The sequence below is a fragment of the Notamacropus eugenii genome, chromosome 2 (genome assembly GCF_028372415.1).
Source record: "Notamacropus eugenii isolate mMacEug1 chromosome 2, mMacEug1.pri_v2, whole genome shotgun sequence".
Classification (NCBI taxonomy): domain Eukaryota; kingdom Metazoa; phylum Chordata; class Mammalia; order Diprotodontia; family Macropodidae; genus Notamacropus; species Notamacropus eugenii.
The window spans coordinates 38,140,839-38,168,517 of NC_092873.1; the positions used below are offsets into that span (position 1 = coordinate 38,140,839).

General features: G+C 44.5%; 1 protein-coding gene across 1 annotated transcript; it reads right to left on the reverse strand.

The window, feature by feature from the left end:
* Positions 1-16,234: 16,234 nt before the first annotated feature.
* BHLHA9 (basic helix-loop-helix family member a9) lies at positions 16,235-17,029 on the reverse strand. Its single transcript, XM_072638323.1, has one exon. The coding sequence runs from the start codon at positions 17,012-17,014 to the stop codon at positions 16,235-16,237; it is 780 nt and encodes a 259-aa protein (XP_072494424.1). The 5' UTR covers positions 17,015-17,029.
* Between the last annotated feature and the right edge of the window lie 10,650 nt (positions 17,030-27,679).

The following is a 27,679-nucleotide window of genomic DNA, read 5'->3' on the forward strand; positions in this document are numbered from 1 at the left end:
ATCTTTGACAAGTTTCCCAAAGAAAAAGTGGCAGCAGTATCATAGAAGAGCAACTTTGGGACATTCCAAGTGGAAAGTTAACACTTACCATGATAGAAAAGACCAGTGGCACTATATTCAGGGGCCATACGGGGCAAAAACAAGTGAGGATGGCCAAGATGAGGTAATCCTTTGGCATCTCCTGGTCTTGGGCATTGGAGGTGGTAGCAATGGAGGATGCCCTTCGTGAGCTGACCCTGGAAGGAGAATGAGGGGTGGCCTCCAGGTGCCCCTCAGACACTGATTTGTATGGTAGACTGTGACCATTCTGCTCCATTTCCATGGCCCCCGAGAAGGACTTGGATGCCTTCATAGCCTTGTCATCTTTGTCCTCAGTCTTGTTGAGGAGTTTCTCTGTCTCCTGTGAATCCAGGGGCAGGACGACGCTGGGTTCCAAAGTCTTTGGAAACTGGGTCTCAGGATTGTTTTCCATGGCTTCCTGGCTCCCTGGATGGGCCAGCTCCTGACTGAGGCAGATGGCACCAAGGCAATAGAGAATGAGGAGCCGAATGGAATGTCAAATTGCCATCCCCGGCCTGGGTTAGGCAGCAGGAAAATTATCAGAGGGATGGCCTAGCAGATTGCCCCAGCCCAGGTGCCAGGCACTGCCCAGTGGGTAGGGAAGAAGGGGAGGAGGCAGCTGGTTCAGAAAGCCATCTTTTCGTTTCCAGGTCGCTCACCGTTCTCACCGTCCTCTTTGCTGGAAGCAAATGCCTCTTAGGCTACAGAAATCTGCTACTGCCAAGTGGAACAGTCCAGGCAGGGCAAACCAAGTTGGCAGCCAACTTTGCTGCTTTCTCTGTCTGAGCGCCGAAGGCACAGGCAGGCAGAAGAATCTCTGGAGCTCAGGCAGGTATGGGCTGTCCCTGTGGTGGTGTTTCCCTCTTTGAAGGCAGGCAGCAGGAGGAGGCTGGTGCGTGGGTGGCTGTGTCTAAGCAGAGCCACGCCAGCATTTCCCTCTTCTGCCTGTCCTCCCTCCTTCAACCTCTTCTCCACTCCACTTCCCCCACCCATCACTCCTCTGAGGTTTTTTATTTTCTCATTGTAATTCCCCTTTCCTCCAAGGAACTCTCTTGCCTCACTGGGGAAATACCCTCCCAGAGCCCAAGTCGGCTTCCCTCTCTCTTTCTATCTCTGCTGCTTCATTCCTGGGGCAATGGTGCCTTCTAATTCCCTCCATCTGTGTGAGTGGGAGTGGGAGTCATGGTGGTGGGAAGGAGGAAGGAGAGCACAAAATGAAAGCACTAGAAAGAGTCTTTTCTGTGCCGGGTGCATCAACTTCTAGCTCAGTGATCCTTGAATGCTAAGGTAAGCAAGATGCCAGCCCATTCATCTTCCTCCTGGCCAGCGAGAGGCCCTCCCTCCTTCGATGGAATTCTGGGGAGCAGCCTTGCTCCTGGGGTAGAGCTCAACAAATGACCCAGTACCTCTGGCCTGCAATTTCTCTTATTATTGATTATTAAAACGAACAGCAGTTGGTCTGAATTCCACTGACTAAACAAAATATGGAGCTGACCAAGGATGTTTCCAAACACACCACTCATCCTTTGGACAGCAGGGTGTGTGTGTGTGTGTGTGTGTGTGTGTGTGTGTGTGTGTGTGTGTGTGTGTGTGTGTGTGTGTGTGTGTGTGTGTGTATGATATCTCTCTTGGGAGCTGCTAGAAGCAAGTGTGAGCAGTTCAGCAGGAGATTCTCTCTTTCTGCTCTGTGGTACAGTGGAAAGAGTGCCAAACATGAAGTGATAAGACCTGAGTTCAAATCCTCATTCTGATACTTTCTATACCTCAGTTTTTCCATCTGTAAAATGAGGGAGGCCTCTAAGGTCTATTGACCCTGATCATAGGAGAGTCTCCTTCTTCTCTTAGGCTATGGCTCATTTTGGTGGTCAGTGTTCCAAAAGCTATGACAAGTGAGGGACAACCAGGAGTTTAGTCTAAGTCATTGACATGGGTCTAGGGCAGGCTTCCTTCTCATAACAGTTGTTCTCTCCTTCACCTCATACATAGCCCTCAGGACTTTTTCGGATGATCACTCCAAGGCCTCCATCACTGGGGTTTCATTACCATGGTGCTCTTCTCCCTATATTCTTCCCGACTTCCCCTCAGAGCATGGGTGGGACTCTGGGGGACACTCTTCTCCTTCTTTTGGTATTATATTCGTGGTAAACTGTCATGTGTGTTTGTATGGTCAACCCTCCCCTATCCATGACCTGCAAAATGAATTTGTCCCAGATATAAGGATTCCTAGCTATTGCTCTGAGTTTCGATGTCCACTTGTAATATCCAGGCTCAGCATCCCTGTCCTGTTGATATGAAGAGGAAGGGGTTGAATTAGAAACAAAATAAGAGACTTCTGAAACAACTAGAAGGTTCCCAGAGATCACCCCACACACACACACACACACCTAACTTACTTATTTTATAGAGAAGGACACAGGAGCTTAACGAAGGGAAGTGTTTTTCTCAGGAAGTCACAGAGTTTTACACACTTAATGAGCTTAAAAAGGAAGTTGTGGATCACAAATTTAACATAACTCCTTCCACCTTGTGTTAAGCATTACTGTTCAGTTGTTTTTCACTCATGTCTGATTCTGTGACTCCATTTGGGGTTTTCTTGACTGAGATACTGGAGTGGTTTGCCATTTCGTTCTACAGTTCATTACACAGATGAGGAAACTGAGGCAAACACGGTTAAGTGACTTGCCTAGGGCCACACAGCTAGTGTATGAGGCTGAATTTGAACTCAAGAAGATGAGCCTTCCTGTCTCCAAACCCAGGGCTGTGAGCACTGTGGTGCTTAGCATTTGCTCACCATTTAAAGGACCTCATGCCATGCTCTCCACCCAAATAACCTCTACACAAGAACATGCTGTGTGATTATACCTGTTCAGGGATACTTCAAAGGCTCTCTCATTTCAGGAATCAGCTGGGTCATTCATGTCAAAGCATCTCATCTTATCAGCCCTTGACACACTGTCCCAAAATCTCCTTTTGCCTAAAGCTGTTCCCCTCCTTGGTAGTTTAAGCATGTATAAACCCCATGTATACTCACTTTAGGGAGTCTCTTCTTTTGTACATGGGACTCCCTGGCTGGTGAACTCAATAAACCCCAAGACAAGTTTGCTACTCTGGGGTCTATTCCTGCATCACCCACAAAATCCACCTTGAAATGTGTCAAAATTAGGCATCAGTGCCCAGAAACTAGTGCCAGCCTGTGCCAGAAACTAGTACTAAAGAAAGTACTTTCACTGGAAAGAAAATGTTATAAGAACACAAATATGAATAATTCAGAGAAACATAAGAAGACTAATAGGAAAGGCAGCTGTGTCATGGTGTAGAGGGAGCCATCTTCAGGCTGGAAGAGCTGGGTTCAGGTTCTGACTCTGACTACTTACATGACCCTTGGCAAGTGACTTATCCTCTTACTGCCCCACACAACTCTCAAAGGGTATAAATTAGTTCTCTGTAACATGTATATTAGAGATACTTGTTACAGCTCTGGAGAATGTACTTTGTAAAGGACAAATGGAAAGCTAAGTGGAACAGTGGATTGAGCACTTGGGTCTACAGTCAGGAAGACTTGAGTTCAAAGATGACCTCACACACTTTCTAACTGTGTGATTCTGGGCAACTCATGTAACCTCTGTCTGCCTCAGTTTCCTTAACTGTAAAATGAGGGTAATAATTACACTTACCTCAAAGGGTCATTGTATGGATCAAATGAGATGATATTTGTAATAGTGCTTAGCACAGTGTCTGGCACATAGTAGTAATTAAATGCTGGTTATTAATAATAATAACAAAGGGGGTTGTTTGGGTGTTGGAAAATATCTTTTTTATCAAAAAACAAAATTTATTCCTACTTTTTTGAAACAAAGAGGAAGAAGAGAAAGAAGGAAGGGTAGGGAAGAGAGAAAGAAAGAAAGAAAGAGAAAAAGAAAAAGAAAGGAAGGAAGGAAGAAAGAAGGAAAGAAAGAAAAAAGAAAAGAGAAAAGAGAAAAAAGGGAAGGAAGGAAAAAGGAAAGAAGGGTAGGGAGGAAAGAAAGAAAAATAAGAGAAATAAAGAAAAAAGAAGGGAAGAGAAGGGAGGGAGAGAAAGGAAGGGAGAAGAAAGGAAGGTAGAGAGAAAGAAAGATAGGGAGGGAGGAAGGAAATTGTGCTGGAATAAGCATGAACCTGCATCTAAAAGTGTGGCTCTGAGCAAAGGGAGGGGACTGAGCAGCTGGGCTGGGATAATGAGGCAGCAGAAGGTAGTGAGAAGTACTGCAACACAGACACAAAGGTGTCTTCCCTGTGGCAGAAGGGATGGATAATTCTCATCTCCAGTTAGTGGTTACTTAGCATCTTTTTTGAGAACTCGAACATTTGGGACTCTGGGACTGCAGGTAGAGGAAGGCAGGTGGCCCATTCCTTTAGCAGAGCTGCCTCTGTGTTAAAGCTTGTCATTTTTAGTCTCCTTGAAAAACCTCTTTGGCTAGCTTACGACCTGCAAGGGAGGGAGTCATGTGACCCCCAAGGCTTTTCCATTCCACCCTCCAGTCCCTTTCTTTATTGGCTCTAGGACTGCATTGCTCTCAAGCCCTGCCTGCCAGCATTGTAATAGTAGGCTGTTTATTCCTCAGGCTGGAAGGCTTGAATAGATCACCTGCCAGGTGGGAAGAGGGCAGATTCTCTTTCTCAAAATGGAACAAAAGATACCTGGGAACCCAGATTCAGGAAGCAGGTGGCCCCATTGGTGTCGGCTCCTCTGAATCTCACAGCTAGGTGAGGATCAAGGTCTGGACAATATAGGGGAAATGCCAGTCACTAGAAGTCAAGGCTTTTACATAAAGTGTTAGGTAGCTTGAGAAGCCTTGGATTCAGTCTCAAACAACTCCTCACCAAAGCCCATTTGCTTTTTCTCCTTTGCTCATTTCAAACCAAAGAACTGCAGGAAGAGAGAAAGTAGATGAATACAAGGGTGCCCTGCACCCCTCCACACCACTCCCCAATTTGGAGAGTAGTTTGGGAGGCAGCTGCCCCCACATGGAGAGGACACCAGCTCTGACACTGAAGAATCTGAATTTTGGTCTCTGATATTTACAACCTTGGGCAAGTCACTTAACCATGCTAGGCCTCAGTTTCCTCATCTGTAAAATGAGGGGCTTATACTAGATGACTTCTCAGGTCCTTTGCTTTCCAGTTCTAATTCTATGATGCCCCCTACCTGTTGTAGAATCTCCCCCCATCCCCAACCCCATCGTCCAATCTTCAATTTCTTCCTGCCTAAGAAATAGTTCGGTTGTTTTGTTTCTTCAAACCTGCAGCTCTGGTCTCCCGTGACTATGTTAATGTACTTATAAATATGTAAACCCCTTAAGAGACCCGCTTACTGGAGCCCAGAGGCACATGGGGCGACCCACACGGTCAGTAATGCAGCTCAGGAAGAAATCAAGAAATCGATGTGTCAGAATGGAAAGCTGCCTCAGGGGGAGGGAAGCACCTGGGAGGGGATGACCAGGAGAGCAGCAGGATACCGATCCCAGAGCTTACAGAAAAGGGCCTTTTAGGTTTATTAAGAACAAACTCAAGCAATGATAATAAAGAACTAAGTGGTCCTATCCTAGGGTGAAACGTGGCATTAAAGACGCAAGGCAAAGTGGGAATTCCATAACCTCACAGACAGACAGAACCAGCCTGGACTCTTCCTGACCTGGCATCAGTGGGGAGGGAGCTTGGTACGGGGCCCCACCTAGTGGACCTCATGGGAACACAAGGTGTAAGAGTGGATGGACAGAGAAAAGGAGTGGGGGGAGCCAGATTATCGGGGACGGGAGTTTACTTGTCACTGTCCACCTCCACCACACACACACAGAGACAGATAAATATAGACTGCTTCCTTTGACTCAAGAAAACTTTAATAAACATCCACTGAGAGCTGGCATTTTGTTGGGGAAAAGGCATTGACCTGGGTGGGTTAGAAGGTCCATTTCATTCCCTAGCTGTGTGATTCTGGCCAAGTCACTGGCTTCTGCAGGTCCGGGCTGGCTTCATTCCCACTTCCTGGGGCGTAATAAAGGCTTGTGCATCAATGAGTTGGTCTGCAAAATAGGGATTACTTGCTCCACTTGGTGGCTTGCCTCACAGGGGTAGCCCTTTACATACTTACTGATTATTTATTTCCTTATTTGTAAAGTGGGGAAATTGTAGTAGACGCTCTCTGAGCTTCCATCTACCTCTAGCTCTGTGATCCTGGACTAGACTCGAAGCTTCGACTAACCTAACCAATCTTCTCCTTCTCTTACTTGTCCTAATGGTTTAGTCCTGTGCATGGCTCTTTCCAGTCCCTGTGTCTCCCTAACCATGAGTCCCACTCTTTTTCCTCTTCTCCTCACCCTTGAACTGAAAGGAGTGGATTTTTCTGCCCTTTGTCAGGCCTTGACTACACTGGAAAGTTGCAGATGAGGTCAAGAAAAAGGAAAGAAAGAGTGGAAAGGCAAGACAGATTCCTGCTTCCCCACAGAGTTGAATGAGGTCATAGTAGCAGTCATACTTCCAGGAACAAGGACACTTGGGGGAAAGAGTTTTGTTGGGAAATCATGAGAACCAGATCTGAAGAAATGATCTGAAGTAATCCAGATCCTGGCAGCTTTTGGAGTCACTGGGGGTCCTAGACTGGGTCAGGCTCAGAGCTCTACCTCAATTTGGAGCTATTCCCAGAAGACCCAGTTCTTGCCTGTTCCTAGGCATCTGGAAAGAGAGAAGAACCATTTCTGAAGTCTCTCACTTCAGACGTTTGGCTCTCCTGTAAGGGGAAATAACCATGTTCAACCTGGATAGAAAAAGTCCCAGATTTCCATAAACTGAGTAAAATTGAAGGTGAGGATCACTGAATACCCAAATGTAAGAGAGATATATAAATTGGGCATGAGCAGGTTGTAAAACACCAGCTGTGAACAGTGTCAGAGCAACCTATGCTGGGAGTGGGATAATGAATAAGGAAGGAAGGAAGGAAGGAAGGAAGGAAGGAAAAAAGGGAGGGAGGGAATGAGGGAAGAAAGGAGAGAGGAAAGGAGGGAGGAAGGAAAGGAAAGGAAAGGAAAGGAAAGGAAAGGAAAGGAAAGGGAAGGGAAGGGAAGGGAAGGAAGGAAGGGAAGGGAAGGAAAGGAAAGGAAAGGAAAGGAAAGGAAAGGAAAGGAAAGGAAAGGAAAGGAAAGGAAAGGAAAGGAAAGGAAAGGAAAGGAAAGGGAAGGGAAGGGAAGGGAAAGGAAGGGAAGGGAAGGGAAGGAAAGGAAAGGAAAGGAAAGGAAAGGAAAGGAAAGGAAAGGAAAGGAAAGGAAAGGAAAGGAGGGAAAAAAGAGAAAGGAAGAAAGAAAAGGGAGGAAGGGAATATGGGAGAAAGAAAGAGAAGGAAAGGAAGAAAAAAAAGAAAGAGAGAGGAAAGAAGAGAGAAGAACCCATTACCATCTAGCTTCTAATTCAATTCAACAGACATTTTGCTAAGTAACTACTATGTTCAAAGTACTGTGATATACATTGGAGACACAAAGGCAAAAAAGCATCTCTTGCCCTCACTGGGAAAGTGTTCTAACAGACCCAGATAAATAAATACAGGATGATTTGGGAATCCAGAGAGTGCCAGCAGCTAGCAGAATCAGGAAAGGTTTCCTGTAGGAGGTGGCACCAGAGGTCAGCCGGAAAGGAGGCTAAGAATTCTAGGGGGAGGAAATGGGGGAAAGCATTCCAGGCAGTGGGTGGGCGGGGGTGGGGGGGGGCCTTTGCAAAGACAGGTGGTCAGAAGATGGAGTGCCAAGTCTGTGGAACAGCAAGTGGGTCAGTTTGGCTGGAATGTAGAATCTATGAGGAAGGGCAACATGAATAAGGCTGGGGAGAGAGACCGGAGCCAAATTGTGAAGACTGAGGAGTTTGGATTTTGTCCTGGAGGCAATAGGGGGTAGTGAAAGGTTCTTGAATAGTGGAGGGGTGTGGTCAGAGGTGTGCTTTAGGAAAATTTCAGCAGCTAGGTAGAGGAGGAGGTGGTGGAGCCTCCAGCAGGGACACTGAAGGAGGATAGTATGATTGGATAGTATTGAAGGATAGTATGATTTTGTGGGGTACAGAGAGGGGGGGCTGAGGCCAGGGATGCTAGGGAGCCATGCTTCCCTCCATGGAGGAAGTAGCTTAGTGAGGCACATTTAATTTCCCAAACAACTTTGGTTCAATTAACTGCCCACCAACTTCCTGGCCAGTTGAATGAACCACCTTGTAAAGTAGTGAGTTTCCTATGGTGGGAAGTGTGAAACCAGAGGCTGAAAGCCCATTTGGTTGGAGAAGCTGAAGATAGGGCATCTGGGATCTGGACAGGGCTTGATCCAGAGGTGGCCCAAGGTCCCAAGACTGTTCTGTTCTATTCCCAGCTCAAAAGTCTAGACCTCAGACTGGCCAGAGTCTTCAAGAGTGGCAGGACTAGTTTCACAGAGTACATGAGCTTTAGTCATTCTTCGAAGAGTTCACTAAAAGCATTGAATCTTTTGGCTGAGAACTTGGATTCAATTAAACAATTTTAAAAGCATTTATTAAAATCCTGCTCTGTGCCAAGCCTAGGGTAAACAAAGATTAAAAACAATGGTCCCTGGGGCAGAGAGATTAGAGGCAGCCACCCAACTGAACTCCCCCAACATCCCCTCCAAACAATTTTAAAGTAATGTCTCAAATCAAATTTTTGGAGTGTCAGTGCCAACAAAAGATCTGAGTGAGACATTTCTCTGGCTTAAGAAAACTTAGGAGGTGGGTAGGAGAGGTCTCTGGGCTTACTGGTCCCAGCAGCAGCTTCAGGAGCTCTCAGCACAGAGACAGGGAAAGGTCAGAAAGAGATTTCAAGGGACCTTTTGCTGTCACTGGGCGCAGCTGGCACCAACTGGCAACACTATTGTCCATAAGCAGTTCTAGGTCACAATTTTAGGGCAGAGTGCTGGTGGCTGTAGAGGAGTAGGGGTCCTTCCTGGATAAAGACTGGAATACAGACCAGGAAAGCAGTAACCACCCCTCTCCCTGGATCACATCACATTGGAGGCATCAAAAACATGCAGAGTCCCAGAACTAATTCTGAAAACAGCATGAAAAAACCTGAAACTTGGCACTGTGCCTCTCCACCCTCAGGTGAACAGAACCTAACTTCAACACAAAGGTCAAAGTGAAGAAATAGACTGGGAAAGCAGGCAACCAATTAAAAAAAAAAACGTTGACCATAAAATGGTGACAAGGAAGACCAAGACACAAACTCAAGAAAACAATGTGAAAACAGTTACAACCAAAGTTAATTGGACACAAGTTCATGAATCTCAGGTTAAGAATTCCTGATCTAGGGGAACTCAGAGACCACCTGGTTCATCTGTTTTATTTTATAGATGAGAAAACGGAGTCGCAGAAAGGTTGGGGTGAACTGACTTGTCCTTAGTCACACAGGTAGTAAATGAGAAAATCAGCATTTGAACTCGTCTTGAGATTTCAAGTTGCTGTCCTTGTATTGGCCTCTCTTTGCATCCCTAGTGCTTAGCACAGTGCCCGACTGGTAGTAAGTGCTTAATAAATGCTCCTGACTGATTGTCATAGAGAGGAATCAGGGCTAATGCCATCTCAAACTGCTAGCAAGTTAATTGTTAAATTTTCTGTGCGAGCATTTACACCTAGGTACCAGCAAAAAATACTACAAACTACAGTTCGATTGCTTCTTTTGTTGATTTCGGGACTGAAGAAAGTGATGGAGAAAATGTCAATAATGCAAATTAAAGGGAAAATGCTGTTCTGCCTAGAACCAGTTGTTAAACATTTACCAACACACGCCTGAATAGAGTGTAAGGGGAGCTAAGAAATGGGGTTGTGAAGCCAGGTGCTGGAGAATTTTAAATCTGGCCCAAAGAACCGCGGGGAAGAGTGAGTGAGTGATAGCAAAACTAAAAAAAAAAAACCAAAAAATCAAATAATAGCAAGGTGAAGGGGGTCAGAGTGGAGGGACAGGCCCCCCCCCCCCCAAAAAAAATTTGCACTGGGGAGGACCCGGAGGAGACTTTGAGCTTTCCCGGCCTGCTGCCAGCAAAGTGTAAGCGGGATGGGAGGAGTCCATTTCCTGTCCACATCCTCCCCTTCCCCCTCCCCAGCTTTTGAAACCCCAAAAGGTAGGAATCCCGCGTTAGGACCATCAAGGTGAATTTCAAAGCTTCAGCCAGACCCCGGCACAGACCCCACGCCCACCTTCTCCCAGGCCCCCTGGGAGTGCAGGGCAACTCTGCCAGTCTTGGATGTCACGCACCGCTCCGGCACCCTGGACCTCTTTTCAGAGAAAAGGTTTTGTTTGCGTCATTTTCATTCCTTTTTGAGGGAAATGCTAGACTTCTGTTAGAAGTTATTGAAAAGAAGGAGGTCATTGTTTTTCCATCCAAGTTCATGGATGTCCTGAAATCTAGCCATGGATCCCCCCACCCACCCCCGCCCCCGTCCCCTCTTTCAGCCGAACTTCTTCATTTATAGAGGAGCAGAAGGACTCCCAGAGGTGTTGAGTGAGTGAGGCCTTAAAATGGTACATCTACAAAGAGGCAGAAGCAAAGGCAAACAGGCGGGCGAGCAGTCACATAGCTGAGGCTGGACCTGAGTCTTCTGAGCCCCACCTGGCTGCTGCCTCCGAGGCAGAGCGCACACGCTTTCCATCTCTCCCTCAGGAAGCACTAAGAAGAAAAGAGTAGAAAAATCCCCTTTGTGGGGAAGCATCGATATGTCTGCAAAGTGCTGCCCCGATGGTCTGACATTGCTGACGCGAAGTGTTCGCTGGCTCTGAAAAGCTTATTTCTGACTTGGATTTAAGAGTATTTAGCAAAACTCTGCCCTAGACTTTGTTCCCCCTCCAACCCTTCCGAGACTCCTCCACAGGGAGAACAATTATCACAGTCATTTCAGCAGCCTCTTCTGTCACTTGTCTCTCAATTCTTCCTCAATCTCTCTCTCTTCCTCTCTCCTCCTTTCTCTCCCTCTCTGTCCTCTCTCTCTCTCTCTCTCTCTCTCTCTCTCTCTCTCTCTCTCTCTCTCTCTCTCTCTCTCTCTCTCTTTCTCTCTCCTTCTCTCTCTTTCTTCTCCCTTCCTCTTTTCTCTCCTCCCTGTCTCTTTCTCCTCTCCCTTCTCTCTTTCTCTCCCTCTCTCTTTCCCTCTCTTCCTGTCTGTGGTTCCCTGTCTCTCCAAGTCTCTCCTCCTCTCTCTTTCTCTCATTCTTTTTCTCTCTCCATTTCTCTTTTTCTCTCCCTCTACCTCTTTCTGTCTCTCTACTCTTTTTATCTCTGCTCCGTCTCTCTCTCTCTTCTTTGCTCTTTCCATCTCTAATTCTACCTCTGTCCCTTTCCCTCATTGTTCTCTCTCTGTCCCTTTCTCTGTGTGCATCAGTTTCTTTACCTCTGTCTCACACACACATTTATACACATACATACACCCTCTGCCCACGTGTAACAAGAGATTACTTCATGTAGCTGGTTTTTACACAATTGGACCAGGACCAGCTGAGTGTTTTCCCTTCCCAGCTGTTCCCTGGCCTGGGGACCACCCTGTACCCTGGTCTGGGTGTCCAGACCAAAAAGATTCACTCCTCTTTCCACCGTTCCCTCTGCCCCACCTCTGGCTGCCATGATTCAATGGAATCCTCTTTGAGAACTGTCTTCACAGCCAGTGGCATGTTTTTATTTACTTTGTCTGTGGTGAATCTTGGTCCTTTGTAGGAACAGCCAAAAGGCTAGCACAAGTCCCAGAAGACCCTGAGAGAGGCAGGTGCAAGTCAAGAGGAGCCCAGAGTAAACACTTCGGGGTAGTGGAATGATCTGGGAGTGGATGGTGGACGGAGAGAGACTTCTAGGCAGATATATACTGAAGAGGCAGCAAAGTATAGTAGAGAGAGTGCTGGATTCAGACCCAAGAAGGTTCAGGTTCAAGCCTCACATCTGACAGGTGACCCTGGACAAGTCCCTTGATGTCTCTAAATAACTTTCTCTGTGAAATAGACGGTAAAGTCTCTGAAAGCTCAGCAGCCAAGTGGACTGGAGGAATGGGTGCTGAACTAGAGCCAGGAAGACCTGAGTTCAAATTCTTCCCTAGACACATATTAGCTGTGTGACCATGAGGAAATCACTTGTTCCCTCTTAGCCTCAGTTTCCTCATCTGTTAAATGGGGATAATAATAGCCCCCCCTCTTGTGAGGATCAAATGTGATCATATGTGTGAAGAGTTTCACCACCTTTAAAGCACTAGATGAGTGTCTTCTGTTATTATCATATATATGTATATATATACATACATATATACATATATATGTATATATATATATATATATATATATATATATATACATGCATACATAGATGTGCAAAATGCAGTGTGACTTAGTGGAAAGAAGGCCAGCCTCAGAGTCAAGGAACTTGTCTGAGTTTAAATCCTGATTCTGATACATGCAATATTAGCCTGTGACCACAAACAAGTCACTTAACCTCTCAGTGTCCGAGAAATACTTTAAGACTCTAAAACTGGAGATGAGTTGTCAAATGATAACACTGGAAGTCATTTCCACACTGGGAGTTCCCCATACCTATGAAATCTCAGGTCTTCCCCATCCTCACCCCTCCCCATCCAGCTGATGCATACATGAACACATGTGTTCATAGACCAGTACATGTTTATGCACAAATACACAGGTGGGAAGACATTCACACTGCCTTGACACACAGATGCACAATCATATACAGACACACGTAAACATACACACATACACACACATACACCACACATGCACATATACAATCGGTAAATAAGCAATCTCTTGCCTGAGTTCAAACTCTCATTCGGACTCTTACTAGGTGTGACCTCTCAGCCTCAGTTTCCCTATCTGTAAAATAGGGATAATTATAGCACTTACCTCCTAGGTTTGTTGTGAAGATGAAATGAGAGATTTAATGTAGACCTTAAGTCACTAAGTAAATGTTAACTATGATCATGGTGGTGATTTCTTCTAACTCCTGATTTCTGTTTCAGGAACAGGGTGGAAACCTGACTTCTGACCTACCTTTCCCCCTCCTCACACTCTAACAACACCCCACTACCACCAGCTTCAGCTGAAAATGGTGCCTTTTACAATCATTACCTTCTGGCTCCATTGTGATCCCTGGGATCTAGGGCTGCATGCAGGACCTATCCACTAATAGAATTCTGGGAATAAAAGTATGAACCAATGAAGGGCAATGCCCCTGCTGGCCTGCCTAGGAGTGTTGCCTTCTCTCAGTCAGACAGTGCACTAATTTTATTCATTCATTCAAGAACATATACTGAACACCTACTATGTTTAGAGCTCTGTTGTGGGTATTGGGGAAAACATTCTATTCAATCCACTAAGCATTGTTAAGCTTTTACTGTGTTCCAGGTAGTTTTGAGAGGGAGGGGAGAAATCTCACCTATACACAGATTGACTCTATAAGGCAGGGAGTAATAGGGAAAAGGAGAGACCTAGGCAAAGTGCCCAGGAAGACAAGAGGAAAGAGAATGCTTTAGGGATAATAAAGTCTGGTGAGTGGAGTGATGAATTCAGAGTCAGTGAGGCAGGGATCAAATGCTGTCTCTGCTATTTAAGTGCTTTGGGATCACAGGACAGGTACCTCACCTCTGTAGACCTTACACATTTATGCTGACAAACTGACATGGGTTGTCCTGTTCTGTGACATGCACAAACCCTACTGAGATAGAGTAGGAGACAGTGCTAGGGGATCAGAGGCCTTTATTTTATTCCCTACTGTGCTCCTGACCATCTTGGACTAAGGTAAGTCACTGAGGTGTCTAGGGCTCACCTGAGTACTGTGAAATCAGAAGGCCCAGCAAAACCACAGGGAGGAGGGTTTGCCTGAGAAGGAAGGCACTTGGCTGTTGATGTGTACGTCAGGAGAGGGGTACTTTAAATGCACATTGTATAGACCACTAGACTTGGAGTTAAGAAGACCTGGGTTCAGTGACTAGCTGTGTGATCCTGGGCAAGTCACTCAGCCTCTGTTTGTCTCAGTTTCCTCATCTGCAAAATAAGAGGGTTTCCATGACCTCTAAGGTCCTTTTTAGGATTCCATCATTCCATGGATTCCATGACCTCCAAGGTCCTTTCTAGGTCTGATCCTATAAAGTAAGGGTATCGGGCTTTCCCATCTTCCAGTTTTGCCAGAACCCTTTCCAGCTGGGGCTAGGAAGAAAAATTCACAGGTGATAGAACATCCCCTGTTATTCAAAGAACAACAAGTCCTCCTGTTCCCCAGCCAGTGTCCCTGCTTGGTGCCTAGCATCCCAGCATATTCTTTCCCAGTCTGTTATTTTAGGACCACACAACTGTCAGTCATGACTTGACGTTTCTCAGTAGCCCCAAACCACTAAGTAGCCCCCTGATCCTCTTCCCTGTGATGCCAAGGGAGGCCTAGAGGCTAGTTTCTGAGACACACTTCATGTCTGGATTAAACAGCCAACACAGAGTCTTAATAGGTTTGTTGAAGGGAGCAAAAGTCCCCTCCCCTGATTCAACCTATGTCTCAGTCTCCTCTTCCCTCAGTCAGTCCTTCTCTACACACACACACACACACACACACACACACACACACACACACACACACACACACACACACACACACTCCACCCTCCATATTGTCCCTTCTAACCCCAGAGTTTAAATCACTTCCTATTCACACACACTCATTTCTTTTTTCCTGGACATCAGAACTCTTAACCTTGTTATGCTCCAGAGCACCTGGATCCAGACACCAATTCTGCCACTTACTATAATCATCTGACCTTGGTCAAGTTACTTTCTTGGCCTCAGTTTCCTCATCTGTAAAATTAGGGAGTTGGACTAGGAAGTACTTTTCTAAATCTATGATCCTAAGATTTAAACATACTTTATGGAACCAAGGAAGATCCCCCCCTTCCCTCTTCCTCCTCCTGCCAATCAGCCTGCCTTTAAATGTCCTTAGCTGTCTTCCCATTTCCCATTTCAGAGAAGACAAAGGATCACACTCAGCTGTCATTGGAGCATAGAAGTGAAGAGAGCTAGGTCCCAGTACTGTTCTGGCTCTTCTGTGGACTTGATAAACTACCAACTGGTTTCTAAGTCCCTTCCTTCTCTGGTTCTTTGCTTTCTAATCTCTAAAACCAGAGTTAGACATGGTGATTTCCTAGGTCCTTGTCAATTTAAGGTTGCTATAATCTATGCTAGCTGGCTCACCTCCTTCCTTCCATCCTAGGACCCACTCTCCACCCTCATTCTATGTCTACCAGAGGTACGGACAAAAGCTCTGAGCAGGCTGAGCTGTGACATGGGAAGAAGCCATGGGGTCCAGTAGAATGAATACTGGATTCAGATGCAGTGGACCAGGGTTCAAATCTCACTGTTGCTTTCTATCAGTGCCTCACTTTCCTTATCTATAAGATAAAGGTGTTAGACTAGATGACCTCTGGGAGATCTTCCAGTTTCAAATCTCTGATCCTATCATTTGCAGGTCCCAGGACCAGTGGCCTCTCTGTAGCTACTCTGATTGTTGTCTCCCACTTTTTCAAAGTTTAGATCCCATTGTCTCCAAGGTGAATAGAAGGGAATGTCAGGGAATGACACTGTCCCCTACCCCCCTGCAGATTGCCCTCCCCATACACAGTAGACAGAATCGGGCTGATCACTCCTGAAACACAGCTGCCCACACACATCCACACCCACACATATGAACATGCCTCACTTGTTCAAAAATGAGCCTCCATGTCCTGAAAGCCCAGAAGATATGTAGGATCCGACGCAGAGATCCCAGAAATAAAAACACCAGACTTTCAATAAGGCTTAAAAGAGTCAACATCTAAGAAGCATGCAAGACACAGCCCTGCTTACTGACAGTCATATGCGGCAGTTCCTGAAGACTTAGGGCAGCAGCCCCCAAACAAGAGACCCTCCAACTCCATCCTGAGTCTTAATCACAGTCCCCTCTACCGCCCTCCCAGGAGGAAGTCACTCCTCCCACCAGGGTTACAGCTTCTCTCTCATTTCCAGTGCCATCTTGCTACATCTTTGGTGGCTGTTCCCAGAGCAAGTAGATTTTTCCCCAGCCTTTGTCGATCTCTTCTTATTTGAGCAGCTGAAAAAGCGTCCCTCTGTGTTCCAAGAAAGAGTGAGCAGTCCAGTTCAGTGCATGGGCAAAGACTGTTGGCAACCTGGCCCTGGTCCTCGAAGGTACCCAAGATGCCAGGGAATTGTTCTGGGAGAGGAAGCTCGGAGGTCGTCCACATACTTTGGATAGCAAAGGGGTTGTTCCCCAAGAGGACAGTCCCCACTGGAATGGTACACAGGATTAGGAGGGATGGACTCCTCCTTCTGACTTTCTAGTTGTGAGGAAAACTGAGTCTCAGGAGAATATTTCAAGTAGAGAGGAGAAGAAGGGTGAGGTTGGAAGGGAAGAGCAGCCTCTCTATAGCTGTAGTCCATAGGCAGCTGGAAGGGCTGTGGGAGACTGTCCCAGCTAGCTTCCTCCTCCTGGACTCTGCCATAATGGATCCGACATTCCTGATGGCTACAGGGCCATCGGCCAGCAGAGCCAGAGCGCAGGAACATGGATAGGGAGGTGATCCGATGGATGGCCCGCCTGAGGGTGGCAATCTTGGACAGCCGCTTGCCACTGAGGTCATGCTTGAGGGCCAGCCGGAGGGCATTGAAGGCTTGGTTATAGTCCAGGATCCTCTTGCGCTCTCGAACATTAGCAGCAATCCTCCTGGCCTTTGATCTCACAGGCCGGCTCGTCTTTCTCACTCTGAGCCCTTCAATGTCGCTGGAGTGTTGGGAGGTTCTGGCATCCTTCAGCTGCCCAAAATTCCCCCTGGCATCCCAGAAAACACCTTCCATTTCCTCCTCAGAACTGTCTGACTCCTTCAAGCTCCTGCAGCCCATTCCTGTCACTGCCCTGGGCATGGTTGGCCTGGGTTCCTTTCCCTTGTTCTCCTAGAAGGGTGAGGGACAAAGCTCTCCTTCTGTGGACTCTGGCAGGCTGGACACTCCTCCTTCCTAGTCAGTCCCTCTTGGGCTGGGCTTTATTAGGCCACGTGGCTGCCCTCCCCATCCATCTCTCTCTTGGTTGGCTTTATTACCTGCCCCCAGGTAAGAACACCTAAGAAGCATGCAGAGTCTTGTAATGGACAGACCAGACCAGACCAGACAGGGCTCCATCTCCATAGCCCTTCTGGGTGATCTCCCTCAGTCCAAGAAAAACTTTCCTGCCACTCTGAGCACACTGAGCACCTTTCTGTGGTTTCTAGGGCTCTTTCGGGCTGAGGGCTGGGGAAATCTTTTCCTTGATACTACAAAATAGACTCAAATGTCCAACACCTCTACCCACTTAATGTCTCTGTCAGACAAAGGGACTGCTGAGATGATCTCTAAGGGACCCTCCAACTCTAAATTCTGGGGACTCAGGATCTGTCCCTAGGAGAAGAGTCAAAAGGAAAACAACCAATCAGCTAACCAATCAGCCAATCAACATCACATGGCTACTACATGTAGTAAGTGTCATGGATACAAGGACACGACACAATTCCCTCAGAGATTTTGCATGCTATCAGGAGACGGGTGTATGTATATATTTATGTACGTATTATATATGAATATGTAGACATACAGATATACATATACAGAGAGAGGCAATAGATTCAAGATGCAAAATAAGATACACATGTCGACACGGCCATGTGAAAATTTGTTTTGCTTGACTGTGAATAGTTGTTAGAAGGGTTTTCTTTTTCTTTTTTTTTCCTTTTTTAAGGAGGGGAGGGAGATGAGTGAGAGAAAAATTGAATTTGTTAATTGAGGGGACAGAGAAAGCATGGAAACTCTATTTGATGTTTAACACAAACAATTTCTCACTTATATTTCAAAAACAAAAATAAGTCAATGCAAAATAAGTATATGATGAGGAAGGAACTGTCAGGAGGTGGCGCAGGGATCAGAAAAGGCTTCGTGTAGAAGGTGCTGTTTGAACTGAGTCTTGAAGGAAAGTAGAGATTCTAAGAAGCAAAGGTGAGGAGAATGCATTCAAGGCATGGGAATCAGCCTATCTCAGTAGTTAGAGATGAAATGTTGTGTCTTTGGAACAGTGAGTAGGCCAGTGGGGCTGCATGGTAAAGTGTGTGGAGGGGGTTAATGTGTAAGAAAACTGGAAAGATAGGAAGGGGCCAAATTGGGAAAAGAATACAGAAGAGTTTATATTTGATCCCACCAGTATTATTGAGTAGGGGAGTGACGTTGTCAGACCCAGGCTTTAGGAAAATTACTGTGGCAGCTGAACAGAGAACAGATTGGAGTAGGGAGAGACCTGAGGCAGGGAGACCCACCAAAAAGCTGTTGTAATATCCAGGAGAGAGGTTTGGGGAAAGAGAGGGTAGAAAGAAAGGGATATATCTGAGCGTTTGTTAATGGGGAGGGGGGCAGAGATGATAAGATTTGGCAACTGATATAGGGAAAGAGTTCACAGAAGAAAAAATTCGCTAAAAGAATAAGCCATAACAAAAACCCGAAGTGGTTTTTTTGGGGGGTTATTTACAAAAACCCAAAGTTAGGCAACAAGGAAAATGAATGAGAGGTCCTGAGACAGAGACAAATCTGACTTCATAAGTGTCATGATATCTTAGTTAGATGAAGCCCATGACTGTAATATGACTCTGAATAAGTATACCTTACTCAAAAGAAACAGGATAGATTGAGGGCTAGGGTAACATTTCGTATTAAGAGGGTATATGCATATGAGGAAATCCTAGAACAGAATTGTTGGTTCCTGAACCTTCTAAAGGCTAGAGTTACCATTAAGGTAAGTCATGAAATTATTGGATGCTTTGCTTTTGGGAGACACAGACAGACAGACAGAGACAGAGACATATAGAGAGACAGACAGAGACAGGAAGCATGGTGGAGAGCATTTGGGTGAAGATCAATGGAGGGAGCATTAGAAATGATTTTGTCATTGGAGTAAACTATATAGCTGCACAGAAAGAAAAAGTAAATGAGGAATTTAGGAAACAAATCGTATGAACAATAGTGATGTGGTCCTACTGGAGTTCTCTCTCCCTCTCTCCCTCTCTCCCTCTCTCTCTCTCTCTCTCTCTCTCTCTCTCTCTCTCTCTCTCTCTCTCTCTCTCTCTCTCTCTTTCTCTGTCTATCTCTGTCTGTCTGTCTCTCCCAAAAGCAAAGCAGCCAATAACTTCATGACTTGCTTTAATGGTAACTCCAGCCTTCAGAAGATGGAAGAGCCAACAAAGAGATAATCTATTCTGAATATGGTTCTTGTTAATAGAGAGGAATCTCTTTCTAGGATGAAAATGATGGAAATTTTGGAGGGAAATTCCTTCTCCCTCCTAGAGTTTGTGATAGAAAAGGAAAGGAAAGCTAGGTTGACTACACCATATGAACATATTCCAAGGAGTTTAGAGGAAGAATAGATAAAAAAAATTCTGTGGGGGAAGCCACCACAGAAGTAATGGTACTCTGTTACAAATGAAGACCTAAAGATGGAAAGTCAAACAATTCTGAGGAAGAGAAAAAGAGGGATTGTCTTAAGAAACTAATATATGAGCACTCTCTGGTCACTAAACTTAGATGTTTAGGAGAGATGGAAGCAAAGACAGGCAAAAGAGGATGGATATAAGAGCATATGATTCTGTAAAGTTTCAGGAATGTCACAGCTCATAATGAATGGAGGGCAATGAAGAAAACTGAGATTAACCAAAATGGGATCCTTTTCATTAAAGCTATATTAAGTAAAAGAAGACCAAAGAAGGTATTGGACCACAGCTTGAAGTGGGTGGGATGATATTAACGGACAACACAAAGAAGACATACTGCTGATTTTTTTTTTTTTTGCTTCTCTTTTCTCTGCCACCAAAAGTTACCTTTGCATTGAAAATGGAAGAACAAAGATGTGGATATCAAATTAAAAATTAAGAACAGAAAGCCAATGCCCAAGATATATAAAGAGATACGAAACCATCCAGATGCTGTAGATGAATTCAAATTCCCTGGCCCCAGTGAACAACATCCTTGGGGTTCTGAGAGAACTGTCCAATGTGATTAGTAGGTTGCTGTCAATGATACTGGAAAAATTGTGGAGTGGAGAGGTTCTGCAGGACGGGAAAAGGGCAAATGTTTCACTTTTCAAAAGAGTGAAGAAAATAGTCTACAGACTTGAGTTCAGTGGCTTCCTTGAGAATTCTAAAACTGATCATTGAAAGAGATGGTTGTCAAAGATGTAGAAGGGGAAGCAGTGATGACAGAGCCAGAAAGGTTTCAGCAAGGAAAGATCAGGCCAGACTAACATTTTAGGACTTAGGAAAATTCCTTTTTTGGGACAGGGTTACTAAATGGATGATCAGGGAAATGCTATAGCTCTAGTTTACCTAGATTTTGGCAAAGCAATCAAAAAGGGAATGGTAGCTGTCTTCCAGTATTTGAAGGACTGTCCTCTGAATGAGACATTAGATCTGTTCTGTTTGGTCCTATAGGGCAGAAGCAGGAGCAAGTTGCAAAGAGGCTTCTTTAGGTTTGAGGTCAGCAAAGACTTCCAAACAGAGCCAACCTGAAGTGGAGTACACAGCCTTGAGATGGGAGGGCACCCCTTCCTCCGAAGCAGAGGCTAGAGAACCACTTGTTGCACATGATAAAGTGAGGATGACTTTGGAGGTTTGGGTTGCTAGATGGGTTGTTGAGGTCTCTCCCAACTCTAAAGTCTGTGAAAATGGGGATATCAGCACAGTGGATCTCATGAGGATCAAATGAGATAATCCATACCTATGCATACATATATGTATGTATTATTTTTTTTCTTCTTTCTTCTCTTCATCCTCCTCCTCCTTCTTCTCCTTCTTCTCTTTCTCCTCTTCCCCCTTCTCATTTCCTCTTCTCCCCCTCCCTTCTTCCCTTCCTTTCTTCTTTCTTTCTTTTTCATTCTTCCTTCCTTCCTGCCTCTGTCCCCCTTTCTCTCTCTCTCTCCCCTTCTCTTTCTCTCTCTCTTTCTTCCTTTACAAAAATAGATGTAGCTTGGATAGACAGCCCACCTCTTAGTCAGAAAATGCTGAGTATAAGTGCAGCCTCTGAAATATCCTATCATATGACCCTAAGCAAATCATTTAACCTCTCAGTGCCCTAAGTCACTCCTTAAGTTATTCTGTATTGATAGAACTTTTTCAAAAGGAAGTCCCCATACCAAAGAAATCACAGATCTGGTTTTAAACACTATATTGATTAAATATAAATTACCATATTGTTGCATTATTTATTTATAATTAATATTAATGTTGTATTCGGTAACAGCAATATTATTTTAAGAACAACTTTGAGTTCATTCTGACTATTATAAATACCCATATTAACTACAAAAGACATGTGAAGATGTCATCTGCATCCAGAGAAAGAACTGATAAACAGAAGCATGTATAGAATGATACTACATATATACATATTTGTGTCTAATATTAGCTATCTCTAGGGTGGGATGGGAAAGAAGAAAAAAGGGGGATTTACATGATTACTTTATTATATATTTGAAAAGAATAGCAAGTTATACATAATAGATTTGTAATTTCATCTTTTTTTTATTATACTGTGTTTCGGAAATGCTTGTTTTAGTCCATAAATTTAAAATTAAATAAATAAATAAAATTCTAATGCTATATGTACTAGAGGCAATCTGGTATAGTGGGAAGAGAGCTGGCAATGGAGCCAAGAAGACCTAGGTTCTCATGCCCCCTTAGGTGCATCCTGCATACATGGCCCTGGGCATTTTACCTAACTTCTCAGTCCCTTCAGACCACTAAGACTGGAAGTTGCCCCCCCGAAGTATCCATGAGTTTCCTCTACTGATGGATCTACTCCACAGACGTTGCCAAGGGGACCAAGCCTTGTGAAGGAAGGTTTTCCTTCCTGCCTACCATCACCTGCCATCATTAGCACCAACCACTGATCCTCCAAAGGGCCAGTAGAAGCCACTCAAGAGACCTAAGAATAGGAATGGAATTGCTCATGTTGACAGCTCTACCTGGTTCCCAAAGATACAGCTCTGGAAAGCAGCCATGGTGGAGACGCAACCTGGTGACTGTTTCTGGGCATGCTACAGTTTCTGGGTCCTTAGCATCCACAGTTTCTCAAGACCCAGAAAAGAAAGTCCTCACCACCAAAATATTGGCACTGTCAGAGGGTTCAGTGGCAGAAACTGGCATGCTTTCATTAGTGAAGATGACATTAAGTGAGATGCATGACCATTTGTTTTGCTGATGCACCCTAAGGACCCTGGGACCTTTCCACATAACATACATTTGAGCCTCTTAAAGGTACAGTCACCCATAGTTAGAATGGGAGTTTCCTGAGAACAAGGATTGTCTTGTATTTCTATCCCTAGCACTTAGCACTTTGCACATGGTAAGTCCTTAATAAATGCTTTTCATTCATTTTTTTTAGGTTATACGTGTGTAGTTATGCAAAACATTTCCATAACAATCATATTTTTTCATTCATTCTTGCATTTATGAAATCAAAGACCCAGCCTCTATCCTTACATATGGAAGGGTGGATACAATTTCAGCTGATGTGAGATGACTGGGGGGGTCAGGTCTCTGAAGAGGCCAGGGAGACATGCCAAGGTACTGGGATCTGCATGATGGACAAATAGGAAATGAATGTGAAGCAAGTCAAATGGAAAGCAAGCGACCCAGTTTGGATTGTGCCCAGGTAGGCTTGTAGGTTGTTGTTGTCCTGTGTTCTTGAGGTGGACCATGACATCAGGGAGCTGATGTCATCACTTGCCAAGTGAATTGGATTTAAGCAGGGCTGGGCAAAGTTATCAGCCTCACTTTCCCCTCCAGAGCCATCTGGGTCCAGTGGTCAGAGATAAGTCAGGATGACTGGAAATGGCCCCCAGGTGTGTGGGTAGGAGAGTAATAAAAGAATGAGATAGAGAAGATGTGAAATAAAGCTGGATAGCTTCAAAAGAAGTATCCCTACCTATTGGGGCTTTGTTTTTTTGTTTTTGGGGGAGAATGTTGGATGGATATTAGCTGATGGCTGATTGGGGGACAGTGAACAGAAGGAACTTGAATATTCTTGATTATCCCTCTTCGAGAATGAACAAGTGATATCTTTCCAAGCTGGTGGCTCCATTATATCACCTGATCTGAAATCCCCACCCAGAGGAAACATCTTAGCCAGAGCAAGAGAACTGTCTTTAGAATCAGGAAGGACTACATTAAAATCTTGCCTGAATACATATTGACTGTGTGACCTTGGGTAAATTACTTAACTCCTCAATGATCCAGGTAACATTCTAAGGTTGTAAGTTGCAGAGGAGATGCCCATTTGCATTGATAAAGGGAATTTCCTCGTTGGGAGTTTCCTGTATCAATGGAAACACAGATCCGAAACCTGCCAAAAAAAATCTTCACTGACAGCAGCTTCTCTGAGAGAGCAAGCTGAGATCTTGTGGAAAGGGTTTTGATTGGGCATCTCCATTCACAGTTCTTTGAGATCAGCCTTCTTCCTGTGTGTATGATCGGAAACATGTCACTTGTCCCTGAGCCAGAGTTTCCTCCTCCATAAAATGAATGAATGGAAAAAAAACATTTATTAAATGTTTAGTGTTCAAGCATCAGTAACACAAACAGAAAGTCTGTGCCCCCAAAGAGCTCACAATGGGGAGAGGAAAGCACAGAGGGTAGGGTTCATCTGTCTGATGTATGGCAAGGCCCAGAAACCCTTCAGGGAAAGAAGATTTCTACCCTGCAGGATGGAATGCCTGCTAGATAGGATCAGCCCCCCATCACTGTTGGGAAAGGGGACAGGGATTCTGAGCTCCATCGGGTAGAGTTAGCTATGAGGCAGCAAGATTAGGTGGTCTCCATGGCCCCTTGCTGATCTGTCATTCTAGGAGTCCAACATTCTGAGCTAGTGTTTTGATCTCCTAGCTTCCCTCTTTCCTTCTTTTTAATAACCTCCTGCCCAAAAAGAAGCTAACCTGATAAGTTCATTCACACTGAGGTGTAAAACCTTATTCTGTTACCTCAATGTCCAGCAAGATCTGCCCCTCTAAAAGGACTGCTAGGAGAGGGCAGTGTTTATTGCAAATGTACAAACTCTACCCTGATACTTATTAGTCAAGTGACCTTGGACAAGTCATTTCCCCTCTCATCCTCAATTTTCTCATAGGTAAACTGGGGATCATAAGAACACAGTTCTAAAGCTGGAAAGGGTCTCAGAGACCAGTTAGTCCAACCCCTTCATTTTACAGATGAGGAAACTGAGGTCCCAAGAGGTTCAGTGATTGCCCAAGATCATGCCCAGGTTTAATAATCTTCAGGGGTGTGATTTGGGTCCAGGTCCTCATTATCAACCTCACAGGATTGTTATAAGGCTGAGATGAGATAATGTAAGTAGAGTGCTTGGTAAACTGTGGAAATGTCAATTTCTACTTGCTAATTTCCTTCTCAATGCTTTGAAATTGCAGGTTCTGTATCAGCAATTTACATCTAGGGATATCCCGATTTCTGACTGAGGCCAAAAGACCCTATGAGCACTAAGTTCTGCCAGAATTAGAAATCAAAGATGTTATTTTCTTACCTGGAACTCCCAGCCCAGAGGTCTTTTTGATAGAAAGGCCTTCTATGGACCCCTTCTCAGAACCAGGTTTTTAAATAATTTAAAGAAATAATATCTTTCAATTCAAGGTTAATGAAAATTAAAATGTAATTTTTTCCCCATACGATTTTACAGACCCCCTAAAACCTGTCCTTGGAATCCTTTGGAGTTTATGTGCCCCACATTCTATTTCACATGGTTAAAGGGTATATTACTTTCCTTTTCAACGAGTGGGAGAGGGACCAGAGGAAGGGAAAGAAGTCAGAACTGAAAACCTTTTAAATGAATAGAAAAATTTAAAAAAAAATCCTTGTCCTCGGGGATCATGGAGCTTAGAGGGGGAATGGACTTTAGAGATTATCTAGTCCAATTCCTCAATCTGCACAGGAGGAAAATGAAGCCCAGACAGGTATGCTGATATTTCCAAGGTCACAAAACTAATAGAAATAGAGTGCATTTAGAGCCAGGTCTTACATCAAGATAAGGGTAGAACCTGAAATGGGTCCTGAATCTCCTGGCTCCTAGGCAACGATCCCACTACTCCACTAGAATGCCTTCTAAGAGGAGCCCTTGGACCTCCCTGAAATGAGTGGAACCTTGTTCCCTCCCCAAAGAGAAGGAGGCAACCCCATCCCAGACCCCTTCCTTCCCCACCCCTCTCCTGGGGCTGACCACACAAGCAAAGAGGTGGAATTTGCTAGAGGCAAAGTGGAAGAGGAGGAAGGAAAGAAGGAGAAAGAAAAGGAGAAAGAGGAGGAGAAGAGGAGAAAGGGGGACGAGGAGGAAGAGGAGGAGGAACTAGCCCAGACAGTGACAAAAAATACAATGCAACTTCCAGACAGTTTCCTGTCCCGGTGCCCCCAGAGGCCTGCTGCCCGCCCCCACTATATTAAAGGCTGAGGACTGGGTTTGCTAAATGCCTTCACTATACCCATCTGGAAAGAGTCCAAGTCCCAGACAGGCACCTTTTCACTCTTACTGAATGCCAGTTACTTGTTCTTTTAGGTAAAGTCCCTTAAAATACCAAAAAAACCGATTTCTGTCCAAACTGAAATATGAAGAGCTCTTAGGCTGATGTGGTCATCATATAATAATGACTCATATTTATATAGTGAGATCTATTGAGAAAGAGACATTATATATGTATATATGTACACACATATATGTGTACCTATATAGAAATCTATATATAAGTATGTATATGTAATCTATATCTCTCTATATAGCTATAACCTGATGAGGTGGATACTGTTATTATTATCTGTTTTATAGATAAAGAAAACTGAGGCTGAGAGAGATTGGGTGACTGGCCCAAGGTCACACACTTTGGAAGTGTCTGAGTCAGGATTCAAACACAAGCCTTTCTGATTCCCAAATCCACTACTAGCAACTGTTGTTTTAAGAAAAATTGGAGGAGTGGGCAGCTAGGTGGCAGAGTGGATAGAGCACCAGCCCTGCAGTTAAGAAGACCTGAGTTCAAATCTGGTCTCAGACACTTGATATCAACTATGCAACCCTGGGCAAGTCACTTAACCCTAATTGCCTCACTAAAAAAAAAACACACACACACAAAAAAAAAACCTGAAGGAAAAGGTTGGGGGCAGGGGGGTTGAAGGGTGGAGGCAAAGTCTCCCAAATGGATAGTCAGAGGGAAAAAATGATAGAGATCAGAGACATGCCCTGGATTCAGTTTCAGGAGGCATGGGTTCAAGTCCTTCATATCTTCCTTCTCTTCTTTGTCAGACTTTTTCATGATCATTCCAGAGCCATTTCTGGATATTTGGATATTCCCTGGTTTTGTGGGAGAGTCCAGGCTTCTCTGCCACCTTTTATGTTGCCATCTTAACCAGAAGTCCAAAGACCTAGTTTTAAACACAAATATATTTTTAAAATTATTTTATTTTATTTTTCCAATTACACATAAAAATTTTAACATTCATTTTTTAAGATTTTGAGTTCCAAGTTCTCTCCCTTTCTCTGGTCCTTCCCCCCTGCCTCATAAGTCAAGCAATTTGACATAGATTATATATATGCAGTCCTGCAAAACATATTTCCATATTAGCCATGATACAAAAGAAAACACAGATTCCCCCACCACCACCAAGAAAAATAAAGTTTAAAATAGTATGCTTCGATCTGCATTCAGACTCCATTGGTTCTTTCTCTGGAGGTGGAGAGCATTTGTCATCTTAAGCCCTTCAGAATTGCCTAGGATCATTGTATTCAAAAGAAAATAGCTAAGTCATTCATGTATAACATTGCTGTTATAAACACCAAAATCATGATCAAGTGAGATCATATGTGTGAAGTGCTTTGCAAAACTTAAGATGCTACGTTAAATGCTACTTGCTGTTATCATTATTATAGCTGTTTTCTCTCAGTGATGAGCATTGCCAAGAGCCACAGAACGTGGATCCCAGAATGACTAGAATCTTGGGAAAGGAGAAAAGCAACGAAAAGATGCATGTCGGGTATGCAGATGGAAGTGTTCTTCCAATGGTGATTCATGCATGAGAAGTGGTGCAAAAGACACAGGAACCTGAGATTATAGATTTAGAGCTGGAAAGGAGCCATTGACTTCCACTCTGTCATTTGGCATATGTGGGAAATTGAGATCTGAAGAGGGGAATGATGAGAAAAGGGAGCTCTTAGCTCCTAGTCAAGTATGATGAGATCCTCTGCTGAGACAGAAAGAGGAGGAAGTAGGGAAGGTGGATTGAGGAAGGAAGAGATGGTTTGGTTCCAATGCCAGGTGGAACGTGACAGACTATGATATTCATCTCTCCCCACTGCAGACTTATACTCTGCCCCTGCCTCCTCTGACTTGATAAGTGATGTTTTACCTTATATTACCTGGAAACAGACCTCCCTCTCCTAACCATCTCTACACCATGCCTGACATCTGCATACCCCACCCCTATCCTACTCTCTTTCATGTCTTCTTTAGAAGGTAAATATTTTTTTTTAATT